We start from the raw sequence: 24,306 nt of genomic DNA on the forward strand, positions 1-24,306 counted from the left end.
TTCCTTATGAGGTATTAACAGCAAACACATTATGCTTAGTACATCATACAAACAATATCAGTAATTTTTCTCGTTATGTTGACCATCATGAAGTTGGCAAAAAAAAATTTAGATACTGCCAGAACATCAGACCCATTACCTACACTTCATTAAATTATTAGCGTAACCACAGACCATTATTCTACACCAACATGTAGCATAAATTCGCCTTGGTCATTTCCCAGAATTATGCACAGTATACTATCGCAATATGTCACAGAAAAGAGCACAAATAAGTCCCTAATACATCATCACTCTATTATCACTAAATAAACCTCAAAAGTGCAGAATAGTTCATAAAACTTCATGTTAATATAAATAATATATACATCATAAACTCTCCATAAGCTTCAGATAATTCCATAAATACACCCCAAGTAGAAAAATGCTCTAAATCCACATACCTCATTCATTGTAACATATTACGAATTTTGAAACCTGAATTATATTTTACATCGCAAATGAACTTTCAAGCATCTTATATATTATTTAGTTTACATAAGCTGTTTATTTTTTTGCTTTACCTGCTTTGCTTTGACAAACACCATCTGTCCCTGAGCCTTTCTCCCTCAATAACATCACAACAATAGTTAAACTGACAAAGTTTGAAAAAATATAACATTTTCATTTCTGTAGATGTTTTGTGTTGCTGACATCAGCTGACTACAAACACAATTAACACTAAGATGTTGTCATCTTACTTCCCCTTATGTAAAAACCCAATTTTTTTTTAAATGCATGTAAACTTCCTAAAATGGCAGTAATTCAAACCTATTTATCTTCAAAAAAGCAGTAATGAAACATAGCATACCATAGTTCAAGTAAACCAATAAAAAAATTATTTTCTCGCTTCTACCTTTGGTTCGCATAAATATCACACACTTCAGATACAGCGAAAATGTCAAAAATATAAATATTATATGTAAGAGGTTTGCAACATAAACGATAATAAGTGTTATACACTCCTGGAAATGGAAAAACGAACACATTGACACCGGTGTGTCAGACAAACCATACTTGCTCCGGACACTGCGAGAGGGCTGTACAAGCAATGATCACACGCACGGCACAGCGGACACACCAGGAACCGCGGTGTTGGCCGTCGAATGGCGCTAGCTGCGCAGCATTTGTGCACCGCCGCCGTCAGTGTCAGCCAGTTTGCCGTGGCATACGGAGCTCCATCACAGTCTTTAACACTGGTAGCATGCCGCGACAGCGTGGACGTGAACCGTATGTGCAGTTGACGGACTTTGAGCAAGGGCGTATAGTGGGCATGCGGGAGGCCGGGTGGACGTACCGCCGAATTGCTCAACACGTGGGGCGTGAGGTCTCCACAGTACATCGATGTTGTCGCCAGTGGTCGGCGGAAGGTGCACGTGCCCGTCGACCTGGGACCGGACCGCAGCGACGCACGGATGCACGCCAAGACCGTAGGATCCTACGCAGTGCCGTAGGGGACCGCACCGCCACTTCCCAGCAAATTAGGGACACTGTTGCTCCTGGGGTATCGGCGAGGACCATTAGCAACCGTCTCCATGAAGCTGGGCTACGGTCCCGCACACCGTTAGGCCGTCTTCCGCTCACGCCCCAACATCGTGCAGCCCGCCTCCAGTGGTGTCGCGACAGGCGTGAATGGAGGGACGAATGGAGACGTGTCGTCTTCAGCAATGAGAGTCGCTTCTGCCTTGGTGCCAATGATGGTCGTATGCGTGTTTGGCGCCGTGCAGGTGAGCGCCACAATCAGGACTGCATACGACCGAGGCACACAGAGCCAACACCCGGCATCATGGTGTGGGGAGCGATCTCCTACACTGGCCGTACACCACTGGTGATCGTCGAGGGGACACTGAATAGGGCACGGTACATCCAAACCGTCATCGAACCCATCGTTCTACCATTCCTAGACCGGCAAGGGAACTTGCTGTTCCAACAGGACAATGCACGTCCGCATGTATCCCGTGCCACCCAACGTGCTCTAGAAGGTGTAAGTCAACTACCCTGGCCAGCAAGATCTCCGGATCTGTCCCCCATTGAGCATGTTTGGGACTGGATGAAGCGTCGTCTCACGCGGTCTGCACGTCCAGCACGAACGCTGGTCCAACTGAGGCACCAGGTGGAAATGGCATGGCAAGCCGTTCCACAGGACTACATCCAGCATCTCTACGATCGTCTCCATGGGAGAATAGCAGCCTGCATTGCTGCGAAAGGTGGATATACACTGTACTAGTGCCGACATTGTGCATGCTCTGTTGCCTGTGTCTATGTGCCTGTGGTTCTGTCAGTGTGATCATGTGATGTATCTGACCCCAGGAATGTGTCAAAAAAGTTTCCCCTTCCTGGGACAATGAATTCACGGTGTTCGTATTTCAATTTCCAGGAGTGTATTCTGCTTTCCAGGCCACAAGTGGTTTGTCATTTTCGTTTAATTAATTGGTACCATGAGATAATAAGAACACTGCACAACTACGTTATTGTGTCATGCACTAGTAAAAACAAGATAGATTGACAGTAGGAGGTAATTGTACAAGGATAGAAGAAAACATGCACTACAGAAATTTTAAATTATTGAAGTAATATTGCAAGAGCATTGAGGTCCTGGTTTGTGATCCTCAAAGAATGTTCCTGTTACTGTACCTCAACATCAATCTCTTGGTCTCCATCTAATTCAGACACTGTTTCTGTTTCAATGACAATTTACCACTACTGGGTTCAGTGCAAATACAGCACAGAGCCCAGGAAAATATGTAAACTGTCTTTGAGCAGAGTCTCTGGGATTCTCTACCAAAAGCATGTACTAGGAACACTGGTTTGACAGAGATCTATCCATATTGTAGTTTGCAACTCTGTTGACCCACCGTTGAAGCTAACATTTTCACAGAATTCTCCCATCGATAAAAATTTATCATTGAAATTATTGAGTAACATGAAAGTACAGTCATTGCTAGTCATGCATACTTTTTCATTGCAAGGTTCTGCTATGTTTTCACATAATCTCTTGAATACTGTTATCCTAAAACTTCTAGAAGTACATACTGCTGCTTTTCTACTTTGTGCAACACTTTAGTCAGTGTTTGGTGGGGCTGTGTTAACACATGATTCTGGCACAAGAGCACTACTGCTTTCTACAACTGACTGTTCTTCTTTAACAACAGACTGAGTTTGTTATTAATTACATTTACTCTGCTATCCAGTAAGTTGATTACTTATTTGTTCACTGTTTGTCTTTGTAGTAGATTTTAAGTTTTCTGGTCCTGAAACTAAATTTTCTCCACTGTATTTTATTTCAGACACTGACAGGATACTGCTAGATTTCACTTGGTCACTATTACATTTCATATCTGTTTGCATATCTCCCTCTCTCCCTGAGATAATTCTTTCTTACTGCACAACACTGATGAGGTGTCCTATCAACATCTACATCTTTTCCATAGTGAAAGATATCCTGACTCACATCTATTACCATCCACTCCCTGCTGCTTTATTTTCTGCTTCTTATTCATTTTAACTACATTCGAGAGCAGAGTACTCCACAAAATACGAAGTTTAATGTTTTGCCCACCTCCTCTCTTCCTCTGAGGTTTCTTGTTAAAATCGTGTGGTTCTTCCTTGTTCTCAAAACATGTGTCTACCATAGTATTTTGCAATTTTTCTTACTGCCTTACTATTTGGGTTTTACTGTGTAATATTCTTATGATACACAAAAATTATGATAATGCTTGAGCCTAAAAGTCTGTGAATCCTGGGTTCAGTAGCCACCTGCAAAGATTCTCCCTTAATTGTCAACATCGCAAATATTCATTTTAAAATGCATTTCTTTCATGTGTAAGTCTCTTCATATGCAATGTTTGTAGATAAAGTTCAAGAGAGGAATCTTGACACAAATTGCTAATTACTTACTTAACTCACCAATGTCATCAGTGATAGTCTTAATACAACTCATTAGGTCCTAGGTAGTTGAAATGACAGGATGGAAGTTAGTGACATGTTTTCAGTTTTTGATGTTTTATTTCCACTCAACTTTAATCAATACACAGTCACAAACACTGTATGAAATCGCAAGGCAAAAACTATGAATTCACATATACGTTATGAAAAATGCATTAGGTACTGGGAGATGAAGAAGCTAGCACAGGATAGAGTAGCATGGAGAGCTGCATCAAACCAGTCTCAGGACTGAAGACCACAACAACAACAACATGAAAAATGCATTGCCCTCCTCACCTCAACGAGTTAAAAGATCTGCACATTATATTCACTATCTCTGTAATGTGGCTAATGCTATTTGTGCCAAGCAAGAATAGTACATACGTCGCTGATAGTTCTGGAAGTTTCCAGAAAGTTCTACAGGCAAATTACTATCCACGTGACTTTCGTTTTTCAGTTTTGCAATATTTTCAATTCAAAGCTTATGTTTGCCATATGTAAATTCTTTTAGAGATTGATAGCTAATAATAGTACTGTCAATTTGAACGAGATATTGCCAAAGTTATTTGCATTATGTTAAATTGATACCTTATCATGTATTGATTGTAAATCAGTAACAGTGTAAATACATACAATTGTCTTGAATGACTTGAGATGACTTTCCAAAAATAGAATGAGTGATAGTATTCTCTTTCTCATGCTTTTACTTGCATTTAACGGAAAACTGATTTTGATGGTATAATGTTGTACCATATGAAACTATGGATATATAAATGGAAAAAATATTTGTAAAGCAAAGATTTGCCTGAGTGTTAGAAAACTTCATAAATGTCCACAATTGTTAACAAAGGACGTATCTACATTAACATTAACACCACCTATGATGAACATCCTCCCAGTCTTCTAAAATTGCCAATGATGTCTGATGAGCCACCGAATTATGTGAAACAACCACTTTAAAATTAATTTCTGCTTGTTATTTGATGAACTGATTCGGACGTTTCATTTCTCAAAACCGAAAACTTGAGATGTTCATACTGTATGACAGCGACTGGAGAAACAGAAATCACAGATGATAGTCATATTGCAACAAAAGTTGATCAGCGAGTACCTTCAGCAGCAGTTCCCCCGTTATGCACACGGTTATACACTCAGAATATAGTAAAGACCTTGGCAGAGGCATCTATCTTGGATGGTAAAGTGTGTTCCATGTTTTCTACTCTACAATAAGTCAGTACAGCTTCAGTTTACTTCCTGGTCTGTCTGAGAAGCCGTTTATGTACTTGGAGATCACAACACTTCTATGGGGCGTTTCTGTTATCACCTTTGTCTGTGATGAACTCTCGCCGCCCATGACAATGTACTGGTTTCTGCCATTAAATAAATCTACGAGACAGTTGCAATTTGAAATATGTATTATGTATTCTAGAAATAATATAAAGTGTCAATAACAAATTCTCAGTTTACAAGCCGAGCCACTTAGAATAAAACTCTCGAAGCTTCAATAGCTGTTTCTGCCATCGTCATCTGGAGTTAAGATCACAGACTGCCGATGCTGGTACGGTGTTCTGCTTATATACTGGTAGGTGGAGACACTGTTCCACAATATATATTTGTCCTCGGAGATTTCTGGGATGGCATGTTTCAGTAAAATCTTCTTGGTATATGAGCTGCATCAATGCATGAGCAGAACACTGTGGGGGTCCTGGAAGTCAGTGATCTTAACTCCTGATGACGATGTTACAGGCAGCTATCGAAAGCTCCTGTGTTGTAATTGAAGTGACCTGATTTGTAAGCCAAGAAGATTTTATAGAAGCATGACACCACAAACATGCCTTATAAATCCATGCAGATTTATGAGTTTGTGTCGACGGTACTCAATGAATATGAGATTGGAATCCTCCCAACTATGCAGCATTAGATCTATGTTAAGAATGTTGATCCAAAAGTCCTTCTCTTTTGTCCACCTAATACAAGTTAAAACCGTCCACCAACGACAAAATATTGGAGTTTGTTCAGGCATATTTTCTGATTGGTTTGGTATAAAGGATCTGCGGTATTAGTAGAGAGTAACAATTTAATTGTGAGTTATTGGGTTTGGTCTCACAGTTACCATTGTTTTTGTAAAAATATCTTCAAAGTAGTTGAAAGGCCTCTAACATGCAATCAGTAAAACGTACAACATAAATTACTGAGTCTTGTATACATAGTTCCGAATAGTCAGCGCGTACACAACTTTCCCACTAGAGTGCGCCCCGCTAAGCACAACAGCGCAGGCGCAGCGCTCGTCCATCTCCGCACTATGAGATGGCGCTGCCTTAGAGACGGATCAAATTCTGCTTCCGCCGATCCACGTATTAATATGTAACGCAGCCAATGAGATTGCTGCTAACGAAGATCCTTTTCTCCTCGCGGATCACACACACGCAGTGATGCCTCAACGCGCAAGGTATTATAACAAGTGTACAGACCTCCGATTAGTCAGTCTGCACTAGTCTGCATTAGTCTGTAGTCAAGTTTCAGTCTGCGCCTAATAAGATTATCATATTCCTGTACATAGCTATGAAGAGAAATGTATAGACACTTTGTCAGATATCAAGACCAAACGAACTTCAGATTGTCAGTTGTAAACAGCATCCAGAATCAAGTTACATAATATCTATGATTTTTATTATTTTAATAAATGTGTGTGAAAATTAATCACGTTCTGTTTAAAATTGGTCACCGTCAATCTGCTACTCTAAGCGTGCAAGTGGCATTTCTATCGTCTGACCTGACGCCAGAAGATAAACACGCCACGATAAGACCATGAGACATATTGCTGACACTCGCCTACTTCATTAGAGCGACAGGTCAAATAATCTGATGGTGTGTGTACCGAAGGTCTTACAGTACGCACACGACACTGAGTAATGCAACAATACTCACATCATTGTGCTGCTCATCCATTGGATTCATTTAACTCATAAGCATAACGATCTTCATCAGTAACCCTATCAACATTGCTGACTATCACTACAACCAACACTGCCAGCAGAAGAAACTCCGGACAGAGCCGACAAGAACTGGATGTAACGTAAGCTGGAGGGCGAAGAGTAGAAGTGGACATTATTATTGCCAGTATCAAAATACTGACAGTGAACGGAATGAGTTTCTGAGGCACACGCACTACAAGTACTGCTGCCATTTGTGCTGTTGTCTAGTTATTTTCAGTGCAATACAGGCACAAAGATCAGTGGGGGTAAGAAATCAAACGAAATGCTGTTACGCTCTAACGAGCAACTTGAGATAGTGATCTCTTACATCTTAGTAATCAGAAAGTATCTCTGGACAACCCCCAAAATTTGTTGTTCTCGTTCGGGAATCACTTTCACAGGGTGGGGCAAATAAAAGTGGTCCACAGAACAGAGTTCCTGGTACAGAGGAATACAGCAGAGAAACGGAAATACAGTACTAACCTGAGTATATCAGATGTTGAAAGAGACCACCATTCATCTGTGGGCACTTTTGGGCCCAAGTCAACAAGTTGCTGAATGCGGATCGAAAATAGACTGCTGGACTGCTGCAGTTTCATCCATAATGTTCTGCTGCAGTTATTGAAGACTATGAGGGTTGTTGCGATACACCTTAGACTTGAAGGCTTTCCACACACTGACAGATCAGGTGGCCTGAGTGGACACTACGGGCCGTGACCAGACTGACCTTTGTTAACAACTGCGTCACACGTGAAGACTGTGGAAACGTGCTGCAAGGTTGGACCAGCTGTACAGACAGTGGTTCCATCCTGTTGGAAGTAACTGTAGGCCTTTTTCTCCTCCGTTAATGCTGCCACAAATTCACAGTCAGTTGTATCCACTGGTCTGGGCCACTTTTACTTGCTCCACCCTGTATAAGTAAATGCATAAACAGACGGAATGTTCCTCCCATCTTCTCTGATTTCACATGGTTTCCTCAATTCCCTTTTATTTTCTTTTGATATTTGGGACCTGCGTTTTCCAAAATATAGCATTTGATATTTGCGTCAGTGACAAATTTATCTCACATTCTCAGCAACCTCGATCACAATAGTACAAAAATCGAGTAATCGTATGCATTCACAAGGTTCAAACGCGCCGTGAGTTACAATAAGATATTAATATTTGTGGTTTATTGTGATATTTATTGCAATATTATGTGGTCTTTCGCAAGAGTGTGCGTTAGATGATGTCGTCGTCGATTGTCCGATACACAAAGTGGAGTGTTTGTATAACTACGCCTAAAACCGCCTAACTGTAAGTTTTCTTTCAGATGCATACAATAATTTACGTACAGCTGGTACTCCTGTGGATAACCTCTCACTGTTGTACCTCTAATGTGCCGACAGCGTGATGCTGACGATGCCTCGCCTTACCAAAGAGCTCTACCGGGTGCACATCTTTGCCGACCCCGACCCGGACCCCATGTGGGTCTCCTGGACAAATTATGCAAAAACCGTCTCCATAAACCTCGACTGGATGCTATTGAATGACTACTCGCTCGGAGACGTCGTCATCATGGACCTGAAGAACACGACTGCCGGACACGTCCTCCGGTCTGATATCAATATGATACGAGGTATTGAATTTGGCTACAAGGTAGGTTCTTTCAAAACATTGTTCTACATACAATGCACACAAATCACAAATATTACCTTCTGTGGAACTTGTAGTACTTAAGTAGAATTTTGTCCATATAACGAGACGAGTAACACTACCCTTTAGAATTCTGTATCAGTTGCTTGCATTTCCTCGTATCAGAATTACAGCTGTAGACATGCTGAAAACTGAGACAGAAATTTCTCCCAGGTTTCCTTCTCCTGGAAGCACTTAAGTGTGAAATACAGAATAATCCTGTAGATGTAGATATAGATAACTGTGTATAAAACTTTCTTGGTTTCTTTGCAGCAGCACACCTGAGTAAAATCTTGAGTTTTTGAGGTTTACGGTAATTGGCTAACTTTACATTTGAACAACCTTTAAAGTGCAAGTGTTTTGTGAGTTGGCTCTATACGAAGACAGTAACGTCACAATGACCTTGAATGCACGACATCTTCAAGTTGTGAGAAATTCAAAAAAGCAAGCTAGTGGAAATGACCCAGTTATCATAGTGTTACATTCGAAAACAATTCAGGCACAACAAAGTTCGAAAACTCGAAATTACCTCACATGTGCCAGCAACCATTATGACCCAATGCTCAAAAGTCTCTGAATGATCTGAAATTTGCGTTATGTTCAAAAATATGTAAGGATTTTGACAATACTGCAGTATTTCCATGGAAAAATTGCTATATCTGCACCTAAATTGTACGTAAATTAGCGTCATCTTCAAAACTATTCTTTTATTTGTCAGAAATACACGAAGATATTGACTATACCAGTGTAACTCGGCGTTTCTGATCTAATTCAACGGTTAAGCAGCAATTGTGTAAGTCCATTATTCGATCTCTGTACCATACTTGGTGTAAGGTATAAACGGCTCTCTAATCAATTATTTCTGCGTCTGAATTGTCCTACAAGACAATGTTTACTAATACTACATTATTCCACAGTCTAAAAATACATAATCTTCACCAGAATAGTGTAAAATAGTGTCATGTTCAAAAACAATTTGTCAGAACCACAGTGTTTCCATAAAGAAAAATAGGACTCAAGCACCGAAAGTTCCATACAAATTTAATTATATAAATAGATAGTTCATCCATCCAAGGAGTCGGAAATCTCGAAGATTTTTGACTGTTATCGATATCGATGCAGACAAGATAAATGTCTGCTTATCCCTGAGAAAAGTGGTTATAACGAAAGGACAGACAGAGTCGGGCATCGAATGACAAACAACAAATATTTTTTCGTGTAATATAATTACAAAATACAATAATTACAAATTTATTCATTTTCTTGTACTGAAAATCCCTACTTCTTGCAAAATTAATGACTCTAGGTCAACAGCGAGTACCCTCTTGCTTATGACGAGTGCATTTGCGAGTATAAAAGGTGTAATATAAGTAGTCGTATCTTTGGACAACATTGAGTCAGAAGCTTACATTTATTACACCGCCAAAGGACTATAGGCCTTATTATGCGAAACACATTTCAACTTGACTCGTCGACCTGTTCCTGAGAGAAAGGAAAAATGACCAAAAATTTATTTCGTATGTTATAATTATCAGTTAACGATTTTCGGATTTGTCATCCTTTACTTGCCTTGCAGAACCTTGCTTCTCTCCAAATTTCATTATTCTGCGCCAATTGGAATTACATTCTAGGTTTTAACGTGTGAGTGTGAGTATCAAAATATATGACACAAATGGCCATATCTTTTGATCACATTAACTTAGAAGCCTCACTTTTTGACACCCTAAAGGGACCGTGGTTCGTAATGTCGTAATATGTGATATAAATTTCAGCTTGGTACTTCTTCCCGTTCCTGCGGAAAGAAGTTTTTAACAGACAGACGGACAGATAGACCGACCACAAAGTGATGCTATAAGGGATCTGTTTTTACAGGTTGAGTAAAGGAACCCTAAAATCACGTGAGCTACACGTGAGCTGTATAAATTAATGCTGTTTATTTCTCTCTCTGCCTCACACAAATACACAAACAATGTTGATGAACTTACTAGTTAAGAAGTACTTATCTCTTTACCATAATTGGCGCAAGGCACAACGGACATTAATGAAAGGTGGTTCGCTACTAAATTGATGTAAAAAAATCATAAAGCTTGTCAAGTGTCACATTATTAGTTCAAAGTCTGAAGTATCCACAAACATACGTCATCAACTTAAAAATGCAATGTTTATCTCAAGTGTTACAAAGTCTATTTCCCAAACACACGACACACACACACACACACACACACACACGCCCACACACACACAAACACACACACACACACACACACACACACACACACACACACACACACACACACACTCACAATCACACACACAAATATCCATCAAAACTGAATCATAAAACAGAGCTGTGGGCTCTCAAATTCATTGTGCCATGCTGTTTCCTCATTTAGAAGGTTACAAAACACATTTGGCTAAAAATAACATCATAAGCAAGTAGCTGACACTCCACTTTTAGACCAAAATGAGGAAATGCATTAGACCAAACCCGACCAAATCTAGAACCTTAAAAACATATGCTGGCTAAAATATTATGGATCAAATGGTTCAAATGCTTCTGAGCATTATGGGACTTAACATCTGTGGACATCAGTCCCCTAGAACTTAGAACTACTTAAACCTAACTAACCTAAGGACATCACACACATCCATGCCTGAGGCAGGATTCGAATCTGCGACCGTAGCAGTCGCGCGGTTCCGGACTGAGCGTCTGAACCACTAGACCACTGCGGCCGGCTATTATGTATAGTGGAAAAGCACACAAACAAATAAGCATTCTCAATTGCTGCGATCTGCTCGAAGAATGCAATTTATGTGATCCTAGCCTAAATGAAAGTATCAGTAAAAACAAACCTGACTAAATGTAATTGTAGTGGTTGGGGGCGGGAGGGGGGGGGGGGGGAGAGAGTAGACAATAACATATTAACTATAATTGTCAAGTATCACTGTGTTATTTTGACATTTCAAATGTCCATCAGACATGCTAATATTGATTTTTATTACAGTGGTCTTGGCACATTGAAGACTATGTACAAAAACAAACGTTTGAGGAAAGCAGTAACATCGATCGATTAGAACATTGTGATACGCCTCTTTAAACCTGCATTTCATCTACACACAAGTGCAAATTTTAATAGTTTTGTTGTAATATAAACTAAGAACAAATTTCATGTAGAAATGGTAATGTATGGCTTACTTGTTACAGGTAAGCTGGAACACGACAAATATTTTACATTTTTGCTGAAAAGCGTCGATCGATAGGGCTTTTTGTTACAATTCTGGGGTAACATGATGACGTATGAGGGAATATACGGTGTGTATATATATATATATATATATATATGTATATATATATATATATATATATATATATATATATATTTGTGTGCGTGTGTATGTGTGTGTGTGTGTCAGTATATCTACAGTGTCCAGTGTCTCAGACCAAAAGCTCAGTTTCTTACCAAGGTGCATAAGTCTCCAACTATCTATGCTGCAACTGAAGTTGAAGTCTTACTTAAAGAAATGAACTATGTAGACAGCAAAATTATAACCGTACTCTATGGGGCCAGAGCCATCCGAAAGCTGCTGACTGAACCAAGACTGAGTAAAATGATAATATTGGGAAACATGTTTTCGGCGTTGATGCACTAGCAACCAGGTCTTCCAACAGCTTCATCTTCCCTGGTGACGTATTAACAAAACATTTGCTAGAGGTAAGCATTCTGATCATCTTGTCATGTTAAATACATTCTAATCGTGAGAAGATGTGTAGATGAATGGTGAACTAGCTGAAACTGCATTTTGTGAGCTTAAAATAGTATCAGTACAAACGTCAGACGAATAACAATGTCTAGATTAGTAATTCCAGTCAACAACTGCAACGATAGTGACTACGCGTATTCTGCAATGTTAAGGAACAAATTTTTATTTATTAGAATTGTGATAAATTTAAGGAGTGGTACTAAGACCGAACTAAGCTAGTTGACTAACCTCTGAGTTGTATCAATACCACCAATAAACAAGCTGTCTCTGTTTTGACATGTAGTACGGATAATTTTGAGGTCGAACTATTTAATTTGAGGGTCCATTGTGCTTGCAAAGTGAAGTACAGATAACAAACTTTGATCATCAACAGCTGTTGCTTAACCTGTAAGTTTTGCAAATAGCACAAATTTGCGAGTCATGTGTATTTCTTTCTTCATGTCACAGAACAATTACGTTATGACGCTAGCGTTTCGTATACAAGATCTCCACCGTCCACCTCAGTTTTCTTCCACCATTGTCTTTGCCCATGTTTCATCTCTGTCTTTTTCCACCAGTTGCCTGTAGTTATGTTTACATCTTGCGTTCCCAGCGTTGTAATCGATTAATTGTGTATCACAATGATATGCAGTTTCAGTTTACAGTTTCTTGACAGCATAATATTTAATCGACGTGGCTGTGTCAACCAACACACTACTTAAGCTTTATTCGAACGTTACATACACTACTGGCCATTAAAATTGCTACACCAAGATGAAATGCAGATGATAACCGGGTATTCATTGGACAAATATAATGTACTAGAACTGACACGTGATTTCATTTCACGCAGTTTGGGTGCATAGATCCTGAGCAATCAGTACCCAGAACAACCATCTCTGGGAGTAATAACGGCCTTGATACGCCTGGGCATTGAGTCAAACAGAGCTTGGATGACGTGTACAGGTACAGCTGTCCATGCAGCTTCAACACGATACCACAGATCATCAAGAGTAATGACTGGTGTATTGTGACGAGCCAGTTGTAGTTGTAGTTGTAGTTGTCGACACCGGCACCACCCTTGTGTGAATACTCTGAAAAGCTAATCATTTGCATATCAGAGCATCTTCCTCCTGTCGATTAAATTTCGCGTCTGTAGCACGTCATCTTCGTGGTGAAGCAATTTTAATGGCCAGTAGTGTAATATTTTTCCTACGCAATTGGATTAACTTACATTTTTCTACATTTAGAGCAAGCTGCTACACGTCGCACCAACCAGAAATTCTACCTAACTCAGCTTGTATCATCCTACAGTTACATACAGACGACATTGTCCCGTACACCAGAGCGTCACCTGCAAACAGCCGGAAATTGCTGCCTGTCAGGTCATTTATGTATGTAAAGAATAAGTACGGTCCCATCAAACTTCCCTGGGACACTCCTGGCGACATCCTTGTCTCTGATAAACAGTCGCCGTCGAGGACAACTTACTGAGATCTAGTGCTTAAGAAGTTTTCGAGCCACTCATGTCTGGGAACCTGCTTTACATGCTCGAACCTTCGTTAACAGTACACTATGTGATCAAAAGTATCCGAAAACATACGTTTTTGATATTAGGTGCATTGTGTTGCCTCCTACTGACTGGTACTGCGTATCAGCAACCTCTGTATTCATTAGAAATCGTGAGATGTCGCGGAACTTACGAACTACGAACGTGGTGACGTGGTTGGGTGTCACTTGCGTCATACGTCTATAAGCGAGATTTCACCAGTCCTAAACATCCCTAGGTCCACTGTTTCCGATGTGATAGTGAAGTGGAAACATGAAGGGACACGTACAGCACAAAAGCGTACAGGTCGACGTCGTCTGTTGACTGACAGAGACCGCCGACAGTTGAATAGGGTCATAATGTGTAATAGACAGACATCTATCCAGACCATCACACAGGAATTCCAAACTGTATCAGGATCCACTGCAAGTACTGTGTCTGTTAGCCGGGAGGTGAGAAAACTTGGATTTCACGGTCGAAATGCTGCTCATAAGCCACACATTACGCCGGTAAATGCTAAACAACGCCTCGCTTGGTGTAAGGAGCGTAATCATTGGATGACTGAACAGTGGAAAAGCGTTGTGTGTAGTGGTGAATCACGGCACACAGTGTGGCGATTCGATGGCAGGCTGTGGGTGTGGCGAACGCCCGGTGAGCCGGCCGATGTGACCGAGCGGTTATAGGTGCTTCAGTCCGGAACCACGCGGCTGCTACGCTCGCAGGTTCGAATCCTGCCTCGGACATGGATGTGTGTGATGTCCTTAGGTTAGTTAGGTTTAAATAGTACTAAGTTATAGGGGACTGATGACCTCAGATGTTCAGTCCCTTAGTGCTCAGAGCTATTTGAACCATTTGAACCATTTGAACGCCCGGTGAACGTTATCTGCCAGCGTGTGTAGTGCCAATAGTAAAACTCAGAGGCGGCGGTGTTATTGTGTGGACGTGTTTTTCATGGAGGGGGCTTGCACTCCTTGTTGTTTTGTTTGGCACTCACAGCACAGGCCTACAGCGATGTTTTAAGCACTTTCTTGCTTCTCACTGTTGAAGAGCAAATCGGTGATGGCAACTGCATCTTTCAACACGATCGAACACCTGTTCATAAAGCACGGTCTGTTGCGAAGTGGTTACACGACAATAACATTCCTGTAATGGATGGCGTGCACAGAATCCTGACCTGAATCCTGTAGAACACCTTTGGGATTTTTTGGAATGCCGACTCCGTGCCAGGCCTTACTGACCCATATCCATACCGTTACTCAGTGCAGCACTCCGTGAAGAATGGGCTGCCATTCCCCAAGAAACCTTCCTGCACATGACTGAACGTATGCCTGCGAGAGTGGAAACTGTCATCAAGGCTAAGGGTATGCCAACACGATATTGAATTCCAGCATTAGCGATGGAGGGCTCCACGAACTTGGAAGTCATTTTCAGCCAGGAGTCCGGATACTTTTGATCACTTATAGTATGTAGTGAGGTACCGTGTTACTCGCTTTCCGGAAATCCGGGAAAATGACATCTACCTGTTACCCTCCATCCATGGTTTGCAGGATATCGTGTGAGAAAAGGGCAAGCTGTGTTTTGCAGGAACGATGCTTTCTAAATCTATGTTCCACTCGCAAATAGAGCGAGGGTAAGACGACTGTCTATATTCTACCGTACGAGCCTTGATCTGTCGTACATTATCTTCGTGGTACTCACACGCAATATCTGTTGGCGGCAGTAGAATCGTTCGGCAGTCAGCTTTGCTCACAGCGATAGCCTGTCTGTGTTTAGGAAACTCTTCTGTCTCAGGGAAATTTACTATATCTGAACTCAAAATATGTTCAAGAATTCGGCGGCAAACAGATGTTAAGGATATAGCTCTGTAATTATGTGGGTCCGTTCTTTTACCCTATTTCTATACGGGAGACACTTGCACTGTTGTCCGGTTGCTTGGGACTTTGCAGTGAGCAAGAGATTCACTATAAATTAAAGATAAGTTGGGAGTCAGTTCTTCGGCATACTTCTTTCAAAATAAAATTAGAATTCGCTACGGATTCCGACTTCTTGGTTTACAACTCTTTCTGTTGCTTCTCTACCCCAGGGATGCCTATTATTACTCATTACGTCCTTCATATTGGATTCTGTACGACAGTCGAACACCCATGTGTTTGAAACTTCCTGGCAGATTAAAACTGTGTGCCCGACCGAGACTCGAACTCGGGACCTTTGCCTTTCGCGGGCAAGTGCTCTACCATCTGAGCTACCGAAGCACGACTCACGCCCGGTACTCACAGCTTTACTTCTGCCAGTATCTCGTCTCCTACCTTCCAAACTTTACAGAAGCTCTCCTGCTGATAACAAATTGCTTCGACGTCTTCCTTCAATTTGACCTGGGATGGATCCCAAACACTTGAGCAGTACTCAAGAATAGGTCGCACCTTTGTCTTATATGAAGTCTCTTTCACAGGTGAACCACTCTTTTCTAAAATTCTCCCGATAATCCGAAGCTGACATTTCGCATTCCATACCACACTTCTGTCATGCCCGTTCCGCCGCATATCGCTTTGCAACGTTACGCCCAGACTTATAAACGACTTGGAAGAGTCAAGCAGTAATAGTATATCCGAACATTACGAGTTTGATCTTCCTACTCATCCGAATTAACTTAAGTTTTTCCACATTTAGAGCTAGCTGCTATTCATCACACTGACGGGGAAGTTTGTCTAAGTCGTCTTGTATCTTCCACTAGTCACCCAACTTCGACGTATTACTGGACACCGTGACATCATCAGCAAAAAGAACGCAGACTGCAGCCCACCCTGTCAGTCAAATCATTTATGTGTACAGAGAACAACATGGGTCCTATCACACTTCCCTGGACCACTTCTGACGATACCCTTGTCTCTGATGAACACTTTCCATTGAGGACAACATACTGGTTTCTATTATTTAAGAAGTCTGCGAGCCTCCATGTGTAAACTTATTCCATATCCTCATACCTTTGTTGCCTGCATTGGGGCACCGCGTCAATTGCTTTTCGGAAATCTAGAAATATGGAATCGGAGAAACTGAGTTTCGTACGAGAGATGCTTCGGCGAACCGTGCTCATTCATGGACATAAGCTTCTCAGTCTCAAGAATGGTTATTTTATTCGAAGTGTGAATATGTTAAAGGGTTCTGCAAACAGAAGTTAAGGATATTTATATGTAATTTCACGGGTACATTCTTTTACCCTTTTTATTTACTGGAGTCACCTGCGTTTTTTTTTTCCAATTCGCTTGGGATTTTGTGTTGGACGAGAGATTCACGATAAATACAAGCTAGGTAAGGGGCCAATGCCATAGAATATTCTCTGTAAAACGGAACTGGGATTCCATCTGCACCTGGTGCTTTCAAATGTCTAAGTTGTTTCTCTACGCCAGGTATGCTTATCTCTATGTCGTCCATACGGGAGTCTGTACGATGGTCAAATGACGGCAAGTTTGTACGATCTTCCGGTGTGAACGATTTCTTGAACGTGAAATTTAAAACTTCGAATTTCGTTTTGCTGTCTTCAACTGCCACACCAGACTGGTCAACAAGGAACAGAGTGGAAGCCTTAGACCCGCTTAGTGACTTTAGGTAAGACTATTCCTGCCTCTATACTGACCCTTTTAATAAGGTCAGGCCTGTTTGTAGCTACAAGGCCGAAAATATTTCCATTGTCTGTGGGCTGTAGAACTAGTCACTCGAGATAGTTTTCGGAGAATGTGTCCGACGATACTTCAGAAAACTGTCTCTCTGCACCATCTAGAGTGACTCCATGGACGTCGCAGGCTAGCCGTAGTAGATCAAAGTCACCTCCATCTAATACTGCGTGATCTGTATGTACCTGCATTACTAAGCGCAGGCTTCCTTAGAATGCCTCTACAATTGAAACGGCAGAACCTGGTGGCCAATAAAAACGACCGATAATTACCGTTTGTTCACCTACGGCTGCTACATGTTTCCAGATAACTTCACAATCAGACTCAATTACCCCTTCATAAGCACATTTTTGTCAGCTGTAATCAACGCTCTCCCTGCTATTGTACATAATCTGTCTCTTCGAGATACATTCATTGTCCGGTAAATATTTCGGAGCGTACTACAGCGGATTTCAGTCATCTGTCTGTTCTGAGAACAATTTAAACCCGACGAATTTCCTGGAGGGCAGACAATTTTGGAACTATTTTATAGCTACTTCCACTACGCACTGTTAAAATTGTGACAGCCAAAACGTCTTTACTTCGTACGAGGCCTCATTTCCCTCTCTGCACATTGACTGGAGGGCTTTCGTAAGAGGACTTCAAACTGCTGCAGAGCCTAGGAGAAACGCCATGATCACAAGTATCCTGCTACCCATGTAGTTGCTTCTTATGCATAGTGTACCCCTGCCCTAGCTAGCGGAGTCCTACAGTTCTTCGCCCCCCTAATGCAGGTCTGGAAATATACTGACGAGACCATCACAAAACTGATGGAATCTTTGGTTGAGACCTTTCACTGGGCTCCAAACCGCACGATAACGGTCAACTCTGGGATCAATGTGCTCTGCTTGCGCCCTACAAACGATTCCATCACTCTTCACCACTTCTGCCAGCCACCCATAGGAATTGAGTGCGGGGGCATGCGCTCATAACCCAAGCGACAGGCATCCTTGGTGGTGACATGAGCCACAACCTGAAGATAATTGCACCCTTCTTAGCTGCAGGCAGGGGCCCTTCCGCAACCCGGATCAGGTTCCCAGGCAGACATACCGAACATATATTGCACTTCATTCAAACACTCTACGCTAATTGCGTAAGGGGCTCCAAACGCGCATAACAGTGGTGCCTTCGATAGCTAACAAACCCCTCTTCCTGTTTCCCCGCTGGGAACCTGATAAAGACTGAAATGACGAGGGCAGGCGACCAGCCACCACATTGACTGTCCCTCCTAAAATTATTGTTGTTCAGTAGGTTTGTCTTTGGCTACTTTGAGAATTTTAGATCCCATATTTTGGAGATCTGCGTTTTTATTTAATAGTTGTGTTATTATATTTAGTAGTCTACATTTTACGAGAGCCTTGGTACTGAGGGTTGCAATCGGTAATATTGCTGCCGTCTCCAAAAGCTTGTTTCTGTACATAACCTCCAGTAATCCTACTCCAAGTGCAGTTAACATGTCTGATGGACAGTTTAAAATAAAAATTACATTGTGACACTTGACATGGACATTGTGTGTACTGTTGTACTCTTCGTCCTCCCTAAAATGATTTGTCGTCAAGTTTGTTCAGCACAGGATACATGAATTGCTTTCCTCCAGTAAATGGCTGTACACCCAATTAGACTGCCATTTTTTGTGTGCTTGCTAACTTTGCTTAGTATTTTAGTCAGCAGGATTGTTTTGGCATCTCGCTGTAGTTAGGTCTAAGAACAGAATGTCAGCTACCTGATTGGACATTATTTTTAGCCAAAGTGTTTAGTAACAATTTAGATGTGGAATTTGAATGGTAAGCACTTAACCTGAGGAAAATGTCGAATCAAAACAGGTTTGAGCTATATAAATTTCCAATTGTCATTTTATTTGAGCAACCAGTTTCAGCGCTACATTACGCAATCTTCAGGACCCCTAACAAACGTGTAGGAAGAATCCCACCTCTGGTCCAGTCACTGACAGGTATCCGTAGATGCTCGACACATTGAACACTTTGATCATCACCTGCCGACCGAGGTCGATCAGAGGGCGTGAAGATGGCGTAATGTGGAGCCGAAACTACTTGCTCAAATAAGATAACAAATGGAAATATAGGCGGCAAAAGGTGTTTTGATTCAGGACTTTTTATTGAACAACCAAGGTCACGCAATCATCTGTATAAAGATGGACTCACAGAGAGTTACTTTGAGACTCCATAGTTTCGTACTAGGCACCAGTTTTGACATGTGTATGTGTGCGTGTGTGTGTGTGTGTGTGTGTGTGTGTGCGCGTGTGTGTTTTTCTGATGGAGTCACTTTGTGTAGTTCAGTTGAAGCTTGAATATTTTTCGCCACTGAAATACTGTACTGTTGGAATTACTCACGTTTTTAGAACAGTTTGGATGTGTAAATGTTCTCTTGTGCCCTAATCAATTATAGTATACAGATATAGTATACAGATCGAACGATGGACATTCACATAAGCTGCTTAACATATAATTAGTTTAGTAGTGCCAAGTCACTCCAGTACTGACAAAATCTTCGGTGTCGCTAGTGGTGGTAAAAACGTGTGTGTATGCATATATGTGTGTGTGTGTGTGTGTGAGAGAGAGAGAGAGAGAGAGAGAGAGAGAGAGAGAGAGAGAGAGGTAGGGAGAGAAAGATGAATAAAGCCAATTGATGCAATTAACTTGAAGCCTGGGATCTTTTTGGCCTAGAAATACGGTAGAGTTGCAATATTCGTAATTTTTAGAACAACTTAGATGTGTAAATATAATACTTGATTTGAGGGTTCATTGTGCTGTTCTGAATGTCTAACACAGACATCAAACGATGGGCATTCACAAGTGCTGCTCAACCTGCAGCTGGATAACTAATGCCGAGTTACACCATTACTGGCAATATTTTCAAGTATTTTTCATAAATAATCCAATAACTTCGAATGTGACGCCAGTTTATGCTTTATTCAGGTGAAACTTATGCATTGTTGACATGGAAATACTGCACTATTGTCGATATTTTTACATGTTTTTGAACATAACACAAATTTCAGATCGATGTAAGACTTTAGGCTGCTAGCACAAGTGAGTCAGTGCCGGCATTTAAAAGTTTCTTCGATTTTTTGAATTTTTATATTTTGTTTCAGTAATGTTTGAGTTTCCCTCTAGTATAACTGGGTCAGTTACACCATCTTGCTCTTCTGAATTTCGCACCACCGCCCTCTTGATGATATCATGCATTCAAGGTTATTGTCGATGTCATTGCTCCTGGCATGTGGCCAACCCACAATAGTGCTTGCACTTTTCGAGGTAACTAAAGCGCAAAGTTAACCCAAAGTAATGTTGCTGTTCTACTATTACATTTGTCATCTTCAGGAGGAGCAGCTGTCACTTGGGGATGATCATTTAATGCTCAAGTTTTAGTTCAGGTCTTACGTGGCCCGAAAACCAAGAATGATTTATACATATAATGAAGTCATTAAATAAATCATTATATTTCGTTCGGAATCACTAAAATATAGATCTGCTAAAAAACTTAGTGTGCTAAAGACACTTATTACACAGCAGGAAAATGTATCACATTTTGACATGGTTCCAAAACCCTTCCTTCGATTCACCACTGAACAATACACAATGGAGACAGTAGTCTGTCGTTCGAGTACTCAAGGCGTACACTGCCGTAGGTCTCTGTGACTACCACACGATATATTTTGCTGGCGCTGTGCACGCCCTTATCACACAAACACCATAAGCAGTTTGTTAACTTAGTGTTGATAAATCACCTTCTAAGCAAGAATCAAGAAGACTTCACCAACTGTCATAACAGCTAATCCTGGACAAGAAAGAGGTGATTATCACAATCTTCTTCGATATGTCAGTCTCTATGTTTTACTTACTGTCATAAAATTTACTGACAGCACAGTACAGGGTTTCTGCTCATCTGCTCATACCTGATGTTTCAACAACTGTGCCTATTGCGTGGAACGACGAAGTCGCAATGGCACCAGGCACCATCAGCAGCTTTTTTTCTTTCAGTTACTGCCTGACAGCTCTGATTTCTGCCACCAGTTATGTATCTGCCCCCTCCCCTTTTCTCTCTTCATCACTGCTTCAGGCATTGGTAGGAATGACCGACTTGTGATAAATGGAAATTGGACCAATCACGTCTCTTGGTCTACATTCTCATGCTGAACAGTTCCCCCACAAAGTTTTCACACTGGATAGGCCTGCGAATTGAGTTCCAATAGTGGTATTATTTGTAAAAATTTTATCTTCTCGTTTTACCGGTATTTTCCACTATTCTCTGCCCCTTGAGTGTCACTTATGTAGTTGTCGATGTGGTAGTAGTAGTTGTAGTAGTAGTAGTAGTAGCAGTTATGTGCCAATACATTCAGCTCAATGTTCATATGCATTCAATCATAAAGTCATCAAACCCAGACACAGAAAGCAACAACAATAACACTAACAAAAACAGTAAAACAACAGACATGAAAACATACAAGTAAAACACACCACAGACATATGTACAACCATGCACACAAACAGCATACATACAACAACACCAAAACCTACACATTCACACACCTCCATCAAAACACTGGCACATGCATAAACATGCAATCACATGCTCACTTTGTACATTAAGTACCTCTTCTTATGACTGATTAGAGCAAAATATTTTTGAAGTATATGATATATCAGACATCATTTGATCTGTTGCACTGATCGCAAGACTAGCACTTACGCAGCTCCTTGTAAACATCATGAGAACTAAAATATACAGGGATGAAAAGGAAGATTGTTGTGATTGTTCAGGAGGCATCAGAAAGTCGTACTGTAGCCATATAATAATAATCATGAATCATCAAGCTTGATGAGCTCTAACCTGGAAATGAAGGAGTCAATGTATGTCTGGATTGTGGCTGACCATGTGAACATATCTTATTACTGAAAGTGACAGCAGTTGAGCGAAAGCATGATAGTGACTGTATTAATAATGTCAACATGGATGGATAGATATGGTTATTGTGCTTCTCAATGGACACACACAGCTGAAGTTTTAACACATGAGTGCATGTTATAGGTGGCATGCCACTGATTCTGCTACTTTTCACTGGCTGACTTTATAATAGAAGTTTAATGTATTTTCATATTCTGGTTTTAAATGACAGCCGTCAGTTTTTAGGTACTACAGTCTTTTCCGAAAATACAGAAGATACTCCAGTAAATTACTGTTTCTCCAAATGTGAAAACGTGTTCGGAGGCAGAACATGGTCTTGTACTTGAAACATATATTCGATTGATATTTAAAAGCACTGCTATCGATAAAATCTTGTCAATACTGTACCACTCATCAATAATCAGTAAGTGAAATACAATTAAGTAGAAGAATTATCAAAAACTAATTACCAGTTAAATACATTCTGGAAAAGAAGCTATTGGTACTGACAGAAATTTCTATTTTCAAGACAGACAAAATCGGTAATACTTTAAACAAACTCAGTGCATTAACAAATATAATATGTTCCATGGTAAAAAGAAACTATTTCTCTTACGAAGTACAAGGTGATACACAACCAATAGGGTATGGCTTTAAAAAGCCATCTTTTGTTTCAATATACTAGAAATATACAACCAATGAAGTGTAGCTTAACATTGCATATGTAATATAAATAGTTCCATAAATATATAGCATTTTACTCACTATAAAGTGCTGTGCACAATATATTCCAAATAACTTTAAAACACTATATAGCACTTAAACATGTAGAACACGAAATACTGACAAATGCTGCCCCAGACACAACCTCATGTCCAACAATAACAAAAACTAGAAAATATCGGGAATTGCGTATGGTCTTCTCATGTGCACTCCTTTGTATGATTCAGTCGGCAGACCGAAGTACTTACCACAACACATGGTATGTTCCTGTGCACACTATTGTCCAGGTAGAACACTCTCCCATAATGTGCACAAGTGAACCTCCAATGTGGCTCAGAACTTATGGCAGCTGCAGTGAAACCTTGATAAGGCTTCCGGGTGAAATAGATAACTGTCGCTAATTCTCATTTCCATCATGTTATCTGCGTATGACCCAAAATAAGACGTGTTTCTATCATTTATTGTACTGAATTTCACGTATTAAGAAAGTGAACCATGTCAGCTTTCCAGTAAAGAAACCTTATTTAATGCTAAATTGAAAGTCTGTTTCTCTGCTATTTGATCAACAAAGTAAATAATCGCAAAAATTACAGCAACTAGGTTATAACCTAGGAAGATCAAACGCAGCACTTAACAATATTTAATGGAATTTTTTCGCCATGATTGTTTTAACTCTTTTCATAATTATACATCTTAAGATGTTTTGGCTCAAGCCATTACCATAATCACATTAAAACTCGCATGCCCACAGTACAGCTACATGTGTATCAACAATCTTTAAATGTAGCTTTCGTAATCATTTAAGACAAAACGATTTAATGTATATAATTAAAAAAATAAAAAGTGATCAAGATGGAAAATTACATTATCTAGCAACAGTGATTGTGGACCGTTTTTTTGATTTTGTGTCATTTAAATCCACTTATACTTTAAATATGAAGTATACACTGAGATGCTCTAATACAGCAAATCACGTTAAGACTCAACACTAAGGGCCTACTGGGAGTGACGACAATGTAAAGTACATGCACACAGTTTTTATGTGGTAGAAATGACTCATTTCAGCCAT

The 24,306-nt window shown here is 40.6% G+C and overlaps 1 protein-coding gene across 1 annotated transcript in view; it reads left to right on the forward strand.

Annotated features, from left to right (window-relative positions):
• The window catches only part of LOC124615271 (retinol-binding protein pinta-like), a 115,424-nt gene that overhangs the window by 40,535 nt on the left and 50,583 nt on the right, over positions 1-24,306 (forward strand). Inside the window, exon 4 of the mRNA XM_047143019.1 lies at positions 8,327-8,576. Coding sequence (XP_046998975.1) covers positions 8,327-8,576 — 250 coding nt within the window. The remainder of the gene's footprint in view (positions 1-8,326; positions 8,577-24,306) is intronic.

The sequence above is a fragment of the Schistocerca americana genome, chromosome 5, assembly GCF_021461395.2.
Source record: "Schistocerca americana isolate TAMUIC-IGC-003095 chromosome 5, iqSchAmer2.1, whole genome shotgun sequence".
NCBI classification, from domain to species: domain Eukaryota; kingdom Metazoa; phylum Arthropoda; class Insecta; order Orthoptera; family Acrididae; genus Schistocerca; species Schistocerca americana.